The sequence below is a fragment of the Procambarus clarkii genome, chromosome 53 (genome assembly GCF_040958095.1).
Source record: "Procambarus clarkii isolate CNS0578487 chromosome 53, FALCON_Pclarkii_2.0, whole genome shotgun sequence".
In the NCBI taxonomy this organism is placed as follows: domain Eukaryota; kingdom Metazoa; phylum Arthropoda; class Malacostraca; order Decapoda; family Cambaridae; genus Procambarus; species Procambarus clarkii.
In genome coordinates this window covers 19,696,823-19,707,562 of record NC_091202.1, presented here as the reverse complement: position 1 = coordinate 19,707,562, position 10,740 = coordinate 19,696,823, and the positions used below count along the sequence as shown (strand labels likewise).

General features: G+C 48.8%; 1 protein-coding gene across 4 annotated transcripts in view; it reads left to right on the top strand.

Moving 5' to 3' along the window:
• The window catches only part of LOC123767204 (tripartite motif-containing protein 3), a 160,926-nt gene that overhangs the window by 140,495 nt on the left and 9,691 nt on the right, over positions 1 to 10,740 (top strand). For all 4 annotated transcript variants that reach the window (XM_069304738.1, XM_069304739.1, XM_069304740.1 and 1 more), the window contains 4 exons: positions 386 to 594; positions 2,747 to 2,863; positions 3,473 to 3,600; positions 10,183 to 10,346. In XM_069304738.1, the coding sequence (XP_069160839.1) occupies positions 386 to 594; positions 2,747 to 2,863; positions 3,473 to 3,600; positions 10,183 to 10,346 (618 nt within the window). The remainder of the gene's footprint in view (positions 1 to 385; positions 595 to 2,746; positions 2,864 to 3,472; positions 3,601 to 10,182; positions 10,347 to 10,740) is intronic.

Genomic DNA, 10,740 nt, shown 5'->3' with positions numbered 1-10,740 from the left:
GGGTAAGACCGTTGTAACTAGGCTAAGACCGATGTAACTAGGGTAAGACCGTTGTAACTAGGGTAAGACCGTTGTAACCAGGGTAAGACCGTTGTAACTAGGGTAAGACCGTTGTAACCAGGGTAAGACCGTTGTAACTAGGGTAAGACCGTTGTAACTAGGGTAAGACCGTTGTAACTAGGGTAAGACCGTTGTAACCAGGGTAAGACCGTTGTAACTAGGGTAAGACCGTTGTAACCAGGGTAAGACCGTTGTAACTAGGGTAAGACCGTTGTAACCAGGGTAAGACCGTTGTAACTAGGGTAAGACCGTTGTAACTAAGGTAAGACTGTGGGTAAGGGTGAGAGTAAGAGGGACCTGACCTAAGAGAGAAGTTGTGTTACAGCTGGAGGAGGCGGGCCGTCTCCACTCCACCCTGCTGGGGCTCCTCAGGGCCACCTCCAGGGCCAAGGGTCCCCGAGTCACACTCGACCAGACCACCCTCACCCTCAGCGGGGCCCCGTCCTCGGCGGCGGTCGAGGAGGACCTCGAGGGCAAGGACGAGGAGGACGACGAGCAGCATCTTCAGCCGCAGGACCACAGCCTCCTCTATAGGTACGTGTAGCTCCTCTACAGGTGCCAGTAGCTCCTCTATAGGTACGTGTAGCTCCTCTACAGGTGCCAGTAGCTCCTCTACAGGCAAGTTAAGCTCCTCTACAGGCACGTTAAGCTCCTCTACAGGCACGTTAACCTCCTCTACAGGCACGTTAAGCTCCTCTACAGGCACGTTAAGCTCCTCTACAGGTACGTTAAGCTCCTCTACAGGCACCTTAAGCTCCTCTACAGGTACCTTAAGCTCCTCTACAGGTACGTTAAGCTCCTCTACAGGCACGTTAAGCTCCTCTACAGGCACGCTAAGCTCCTCTACAGGCACGTTAAGCTCCTCTACAGGCAAGTTAAGCTCCTCTACAGGCACGTTAAGCTCCTCTACAGGCACGTTAAGCTCCTCTACAGGCACGTTAAGCTCCTCTACAGGCACGTTAAGCTCCTCTACAGGCACGTTAAGCTCCTCTACAGGCACGTTAAGCTCCTCTACAGGCACGTTAAGCTCCTCTACAGGCACGTTAAACTCCTCTACAGGCACGTTAAGCTCCTCTACAGGTACGTTAGCTCCTCTACAGGCACGTTAAGCTCCTCTACAGGTACGTTAGCTCCTCTACAGGCACGTTAAGCTCCTCTACAGGCACGTTAAGCTCCTCTACAGGCACGTTAAGCTCCTCTACAGGCACGTTAAGCTCCTCTACAGGCACGTTAAGCTCCTCTACAGGCACGTTAAGCTCCTCTACAGGTACGTTAAGCTCCTCTACAGGTACGTTAGCTCCTCTACAGGCACGTTAAGCTCCTCTACAGGCACGTTAACCTCCTCTACAGGCACGTTAAGCTCCTCTACAGGCACGTTAAGCTCCTCTACAGGCACGTTAAGCTCCTCTACAGGCACGTTAAGCTCCTCTACAGGCACGTTAAGCTCCTCTACAGGCACGTTAAGCTCCTCTACAAGCACGTTAAGCTCCTCTACAGGCACGTTAGCTCCTCTACAGGCACGTTAAGCTCCTCTACAGGCACGTTAAGCTCCTCTACAGGCACGTTAGCTCCTCTACAGGCACGTTAAGCTCCTCTACAGGCACGTTAAGCTCCTCTACAGGCACGTTAAGCTCCTCTACAGGCACGTTAAGCTCCTCTACAGGCACGTTAAGCTCCTCTACAGGCACGTTAAGCTCCTCTACAGGTACGTTTAACTCACCTACCAGTTTATGAAATTCCTCTACAGCTACCGGAATCTCATCTACAGGTGCCAGAAGCTACTGGCACCTCTACAGGTGCCAGTAGCTGCTCTACAGGTGCCAGTAGCTGCTCTACAGGTGCCAGTAACTCCTCTACAGGTGCCAGTAGCTGCTCTACAGGTGCCAGTAGCTGCTCTACAGGTGCCAGTAGCTCCTCTACAGGTGCCAGTAACTCCTCTACAGGTGCCAGTAGCTGCTCTACAGGTGCCAGTAGCTCCTCTACAGGTGCCAGTAACTCCTCTACAGGTGCCAGTAGCTGCTCTACAGGTGCCAGTAGCTCCTCTACAGGTGCCAGTAACTCCTCTACAGGTGCCAGTAGCTCCTCTACAGGTGCCAGTAGCTCCTCTACAGGTGCCAATATATTACAGGAGCGTATATACAGGTTAACCAACAGCCTTTAAATTATAATTTGTATAATTTTAAGAATTTTGAATTCTATATAACTTTGTGTCAGTGTAAACACAATTAAATTGGCCCATTGTTTCATCTATATGAGTTGATGACGGAGTCGAGTTGATGAGCACTTGTTGGTACAGCCCTGATGACGTGATGACAACATCTGGCTTTGATTAGCCGGGTATTATGCTGAAAGAGCGCTGTTTAGCCGGGTATTATGCTGAAAGAGCGCTGTTTAGCCGGATATCGTGCTTAAAGAGCGTTGTTTAGCCGGGTATTATGCTGAAAGAGCGCTGTTTAGCCGGATATTGTGCAGAAAGAGCTTTGTTTAGCCAGATATTGTGCAGAAAGAGCGCTGTTTAGCCGGATATTGTGGTGAAAGAGCATTGTTTAGCCGGATATTGTGCAGAAAGAGCTTTGTTTAGCCATATATTGTGGTGAAAGAGCGCTGTTTAACCGGATATTGTGGTGAAAGAGCTTAGAGACTTGTGCTTGGGAAGTTGTGTGTAACTGCTGGGTGTTGTCCTCAGGAGCAAGGGGTCCCTGGCCAGGCAGCGCTGGGGCCAGCACCTCGGGGAGCGGCCCGCCGGCGTCGCTGTCAACCCCTGGACGTCAGACATCTACGTCACCGGCAGCGACACCTGCAGGTACCAGGGGGCAACCCTTTGATACGTCCACCGCCACTACATGGTCAAAAGGATTACAACCTGGAGTTCTACTGAACACACGAGGATTCATGAGGCTTCAAACTGGAACCGGACCAGGTGTCACACACAATCCCCCCCCCTCATGCACCCCTGGCTTCTGTTATCTAGGAAACATTCCTATCTAGGGAAAACATTCCTAGGTTGCAATCCTTTTGACCATGTCGTGGCCTGGTTGTCTGGGGCGTGTGCCTGGGAATACCCAGTGCATAGGTTCGAAACCTCAACACGGCTCCTTAGGATTTTATGATGAGTCTTGGTGACGACAGTATAACATAAGTCTTGTGTCGACAGTATAACAAGTCTTGTGTCGACAGTGTAACAAGTCTTGTGTCGACAGTGTAACAAGTCTTGTGTCGACAGTATAACAAGTCTTGTGTCGACAGTGTAACAAGTCTTGTGTCGACAGTGTAACAAGTCTTGTGTCGACAGTATAACAAGTCTTGTGTCGACAGTGTAACAAGTCTTGTGTCGACAGTGTAACAAGTCTTGTGTCGACAGTATAACAAGAGTATTGATGTTGACAGTATAAATAGTGTCTTGTGTCGACAGGGTGTATGTGTTCGACACCAACGGGCGACAGGTGTCGAGTTTCGGGTCCCGAGGCCACGCCGACGGCCAGTTCCTCTGTCCCATCGGCTTGGCCTTTAGTCACGTCTCCAGGGAGGTCTTCATCACAGGTGTGTACTCACTCACTCACTCACTCACTCACTCACTCACTCACTCACTCACTCACTCACTCACTCACTCACTCACTCACTCACTCACTCACACTCTCTCTCTCTTTCTCTCTCTCTCTCTCTCTCTCTCTCTCTCTCTCTCTCTCTCTCTCTCTCTCTCTCTCTCTCTCTCTCTCTCTCTCTCACCCTTTCATGAACTGTTACACTCGCTCGTTCAGTCACTCACTCTCAGCTTCAGAGCTGAAGTAAGCCAATGGGGTAATTAGTATCCTCAAAATAAAAGCCAGTTCATATACCGTAAATGGAACAATCAAGTTAAGAGTAAGGTCAATCAAAGAGTGGACGGACCTTATTTTGGGAAGATCGTATTTGCAGACATTAGTAAAAGCCATCGAGGTTCCGTGTTACTGGCTATATTGCTGCTGAAGTAGCAGCGTAGTCAGTAACTTCGCAAGGAGCAGCAAGGAGCACCAGGCAGTTGCTAGAAAGAAGTGAATATTTAACGTTATGGGTTTGAAGGAGCTGGAAAGCTGCGGGAAGCAGAAGTAAAAAAATGAGTGACAGAAAAAGATATTTAGGCCAGAACAAGTGGGGAAAGAGTTTGTCTAGTAAAAATAATATTAAGAGACATGACAACAAAAAATTAAATGTTATGGAAGAATAAATTTCAGCAGTGTCAGGTTACCATGATGTATTCCTCAATATAGAAGTGACAGAGGAAGAGAAAGCTACACCCACAGAGAAGTGGAGCAGGTGAAATGGAATTAGAGTAAAATGGAGAACCCGCTTCCTCCAGTTCAACACCCCTTGAGGCCAACCATAACAGAAGTATAAATCACCTCCTATCCTCACCTCCCGTCCATCCCACACCCACACCTTTCACCTTCCCTCTGGCCTCTCCTGACCCGTGTCCCCCAACCTTACCCCTTCACCTCACGCAGCTGTAACACATGTTCAGTCCCCTTACCCGACAGTTTCCCGCCTTCTTCTTGACCTAATATCCAGTCTAAATGTGTCGGATATTAGGAAAATTAACTCTGCAGTCTTCCCTCTGTCCTCTCATGTAAGTATCTCATGGAAGCACGGATGACCTGCTCAGAGTATGATTAGCAGGCTGGCATCTCGAAGTGAAATAAGAAAATATTTGAATTTATGTCAAGGAAATCATGGGAAACAGAACACAAAGTAGAAGCAACACAGACAATGGTGGAGTTCTTCAACCACAAAAGTTTGGATGCTAAAACTGTCCCTGTACAAAGGTCGGACAATAACACGTGGGTCTAACCTTTGTGCTCCTCAAGGCTGCAAGGAAGCACATGAGCACGAGTACACGGGACACTAACAGGAACACGGGAATTTCACAGAGGAGAGACGGGTGGCACAGGGCCAGGAATGAGTGCCACAGAGCTACGGGACGGGTGGCACAGGTCAAGGAATGAGTGCCACAGAGCTACGGGACGGGTGGCACAGGTCAAGGAATGAGTGCCACAGAGCTACGAGACGGGTGGCACAGGGCAAGGAATGAGTGCCACAGAGCTACGGGACGGGTGGCACAGGGCAAGGAATGAGTGCCACAGAGCTACGGGACGGGTGGCACAGGGCAAGGAATGAGTGCCACAGAGCTACGGGACGGGTGGCACAGGGCAAGGAATGAGTGCCACAGAGGTACGGGACGGGTGGCACAGGTCAAGGAATGAGTGCCACAGAGCTACGGGATGGGTGGCACAGGGCAAGGAATGAGTGCCACAGAGCTACGGGACGGGTGGCACAGGGCAAGGAATGAGTGCCACAGAGCTACGGGACGGGTGGCACAGGGCAAGGAATGAGTGCCACAGAGCTACGGGACGGGTGGCACAGGTCAAGGAATGAGTGCCACAGAGCTACGAGACGGGTGGCACAGGGCAAGGAATGAGTGCCACAGAGCTACGGGACGGGTGGCACAGGGCAAGGAATGAGTGCCACAGAGCTACGGGACGGGTGGCACAGGGCCAGGAATGAGTGCCACAGAGCTACGGGACGGGTGGCACAGGGCCAGGAATGAGTGCCACAGAGCTACGAGACGGGTGGCACAGGGCAAGGAATGAGTGCCACAGAGCTACGGGACGGGTGGCACAGGGCAAGGAATGAGTGCCACAGAGCTACGGGACGGGTGGCACAGGGCAAGGAATGAGTGCCACAGAGCTACGAGACGGGTGGCACAGGGCAAGGAATGAGTGCCACAGAGCTACGGGGCGGATGGCACAGGGCAAGGAATGAGTGCCACAGAACTACGGGACGGGTGGCACAGGGCAAGGAATGAGTGCCACAGAGCTACGAGACGGGTGGCACAGGGCAAGGAATGAGTGCCACAGAGCTACGAGACGGGTGGCACAGGGCCAGGAATGAGTGCCACAGAGCTACGGGACGGGAACTAACATAAAAATAATGACAATCTATGAAGGTCTATTGGTCATGCTTGGCAGCTCCTATTTATACCCAGATACGCAAAACCCAAACACGCAAAACCCAAACACGCAAAACCCAAACACGCAAAACCCAAACACGCAAAACCCAAACACACAAAACCCAAACACACAAAACCCAAACACACAAAACCCAAACACACAAAACCCAAACACACAAAACCCAAACACACAAAACCCAAACACACAAAACCCAGACACACAAAACCCAAACACACAAAACCCAAACACACAAAACCCAAACACACAAAACCCAGACACACAAAACCCAAACACACAAAACCCAAACACACAAAACCCAAACACACAAAACCCAAACACACAAAACATAATAATAGTTTAATCCGTAAATCAACAACCCAATTTTCAAACCAGTATTTACCTTGGTCTTTCCTAAATCTAAATTTATTAAATTTGTATCTATCGTTTCAATTGCAAAATCGTTTCTATTTTGCAATTATATGTTAAGTTCCCTATTAACATTCCCCTTGTTATATCCATTCATCCATTTGTATATTTCAGTCATGTTCCGCCTTTCTCGTCGTCTTTCTCGAGAGATCGTAAGTTCTACAGCACAATGACTGAAGTAGAAGAGCACGATATAAAGATATCGTGCTCTTCTATGATATAAAGATATCGTGCTCTTCTATGATATAAAGATATCTCAACAAGGTGTTGGACCAATGGTGGGTTCTTTAGGTCACAAAAGTGCTTACTGACCACCTTGCAAGAATAATTTCGTCCTAGATATAGTTCAAAAGTACACTTTCACTACACTTCATCTTTATTGTACCACCTTCTTTCATCCTATTTACCTATCCTATATTTACTTATTCTATTATCCTATGCAGTATCCTATTTACTTCATGACATATGCATTATTTTTTTTGCTTATTTACCTTCAAATCCTGATTTTTAGATCTTTTTCACAATTAGATTTCGTAACGTCGACATAGTCCAGCTGATATATGGGCACTATTATATTTATTATCTAAGCTCAGAGCCATATATTTTTCAGCATTAAAGTGCATCTGACAATCTTTGGTCCATTTTCAAAGCCTGTCTATGTCATCTTCAAGCGATTTAGTGTTTTCTCAAGAGGCAATGTTTATATCTTCTGGAAATTTATACGAAGTAAAGAAACGACAATTATGTTCTCTCATAAAGATGTAGACACCTGTGTACTCCCTCATAGTGACTCACACACCTGTGTACTCCATCATAATGACTCACACACCTGTGTACTCCCTCATAGTGACTCACACACCTGTGTGCTCCCTCATAATGACACACACACCTGTGTGCTCCCTCATAGTGACTCACACACCTGTGTACTCCCTCATAATGACTCACACACCTGTGTACTCCCTCATAATGACTCACACACCTGTGTGCTCCCTCATAATGACTCACACACCTGTGTACTCCCTCATAATGACTCACACACCTGTGCACTCCCTTATAGTGACTCACACACCTGTGTACTCCCTCATAGTGACTCACACACCTGTGTACTCCCTTATAGTGACTCACACACCTGTGTACTCCCTCATAGTGACTCACACACCTGTGTACTCCCTCATAGTGACTCACACACCTGTGTACTCCCTCATAGTGACTCACACACCTGTGTACTCCCTCATAGTGACTCACACACCTGTGTACTCCCTCATAGTGACTCACACACCTGTGTACTCCCTCATAGTGACTCACACACCTGTGTACTCCCTCATAGTGACTCACACACCTGTGTACTCCCTCATATTGACTCACACACCTGTGTACTCCCTCATAATGACTCACACACCTGTGTTCACCCTCATAGTGACTCACACACCTGTGTGCTCCCTCATAATGACTCACACACCTGTGTTCACCCTCATAGTGACTCACACACCTGTGTGCTCCCTCATAATGACTCACATACCTGTGTGCTCCCTCATAATGACTCACACACCTGTGTTCACCCTCATAGTGACTCACACACCTGTGTGCTCCCTCATAATGACTCACACACCTGTGCTCCCTCATAATGACTCACACACCTGTGCTCCCTCATAATGACTCGCACACCTGAGCTCCCTCATAATGACTCACACACCTGTGCTCCCTCATAATGACTCGCACACCTGTACTCCCTCATAGTGACTCACACACCTGTGTTCACCTTCATAATGACTCACACACCTGTGCTCCCTCATAATGACTCGCACACCTGTGCTCCCTCATAATGACTCACACACCTGTGCTCACCTTCATAATGACACACACACCTGTGCTCCCTCATAATGACTCACACACCTGTGTTCACCTTCATAATGACTCACGCACCTGTGTTCACCTTCATAATGACTCACACACCTGTTCTCTCCTCATAATGACTCACACACCTGTGCTCTCCTCATAATGACTCACACACCTGTGCTCTCCTCATAATGACTCACACACCTGTGCTCTCCTCATAATGACTCACACACCTGTGCTCTCCTCATAATGACTCACACACCTGTGCTCTCCTCATAATGACTCACACACCTGTGCTCCCTCATAATGACTCACACACCTGTGCTCCTTCATAATGACTCGCACACCTGTGTACTCCCTCATAATGACTCACACACCTGTACTCCCTCATAATGACACACACACCTGTACTCCCTCATAATGACTCACACACCTGTGCTCTCCTCATAGTGACTCACACACCTGTGCTCCCTCATAATGACCCCCACACCTGTGCTCCCTCATAATGACTCACATACCTGTACTCCCTCATAATTACCCCCACACCTGTGCTCCCTCATAATGATTCACACACCTGTGCTCCCTCATAGTGACTCACACACCTGTGCTCTCCTCATAGTGACTCACACGCCTGTTATCTCCTCATAATGACCCCCACACTTGTGCTCCCTCATAATGACTCACACCTGTGCTCTCCTCATAGTGACTCACACACCTGTTATCTCCTCATAATGACCCCCACACCTGTGTTCTCCCTCATAATGACTCACACACCTGTGTTCTCCCTCATAGTGACTCACACACCTGTACCCCCTCATAATGACTCACACCTGTACTCCCTCATCATGACTCACACACCTGTGCTCCTTCATAATGACTCACACAGCTGTACTCCCTCATAATGACACACACACCTGTACTCCCTCATAATGACTCACACACCTGTGCTCTCCTCATAGTGACTCACACACCTGTGCTCCCTCATAATGACCCCCACACCTGTGCTCCCTCATAATGACTCACACACCTGTGCTCCCTCATAGTGACTCACACACCTGTGCTCTCCTCATAGTGACTCACACACCTGTTATCTCCTCATAATGACCCCCACACTTGTGCTCCCTCATAATGACTCGCACACCTGTGCTCTCCTCATAGTGACTCACACACCTGTTATCTCCTCATAATGACCCCCACACCTGTGTTCTCCCTCATAATGACTCACACACCTGTGTTCTCCCTCATAGTGACTCACACACCTGTACGCCCTCATAATGACTCACACCTGTACTCCCTCATCATGACTCACACACCTGTGCTCCTTCATATTGACTCACACAGCTGTACTCCTTCATAGTGACTCACACACCTGTACTCCCTTATAGTGACTCACACACCTGTACTCCCTCGTCATGACTCACACACCTGTGTACTCCCTCATAGTGACTCACACACCTGTACTCCCTCATAATGACTCACACACCTGTGCTCCCTCATAATGACTCACACACCTGTGTACTCCCTCATAATGACTCACACACCTGTGCTCCCTCATAATGACTCACACACCTGTACTCCCTCATAGTGACTCACACACCTGTACTCCCTCATCATGACTCACACACCTGTACTCCCTCATCATGACTCACACACCTGTGTACTCCCTCATAGTGACTCACACACCTGTACTCCCTCATAGTGACTCACACACCTGTGTACTCCCTCATAATGACTCACACACCTGTGTACTCCCTCATAGTGACTCACACACCTGTGTACTCCCTCATAATGACTCACACACCTGTGTACTCCCTCATAATGACTCACACACCTGTGTACTCTCTCATAATGACTCACACACCTGTGCTTTCCGCAGACAAGTGGAAACACTGCATTCACGTGTTCGACGCGGAAGGTCACTTCATCAGGCAGCTGGGACGCAAGGGCAAGGGCTTCGGCCACTTCTCGTCCCCCGAGGGCATCGCCACGGACCGCCACGGCAACATATACGTGGCTGACACCTGTAATCACCGTGTCCAGGTGTGTGTGTGTGTGTGTGTGTGTGTGTGTGTGTGTGTGTGTGTGTGTGTGTGTGTGTGTGTGTGTGTGTGTGTGTGTGTGTGTGTGTGTGTGTGCTCACCTAGTTGTACTCACCTAGTTGTGTTTGCGGGGGTTGAGCTCTGGCTCTTTGGTCCCGCCTCTCAACCGTCAATCAACAGGTGTACAGATTCATGAGCCTATCGGGCTCTGGCATATCTACACTTGAAACTGTGTATGGAGTCAGCCTCCACCACATCACTTCCTAATGCATTCCATTTGTCAACCACTCTGACACTAAAAAAGTTCTTTCTAATATCTCTGTGGCTCATTTGGGCACTCAGTTTCCACCTGTGTCCCCTTGTGCGTGTTCCCCTTGTGTTAAATAGACTGTCTT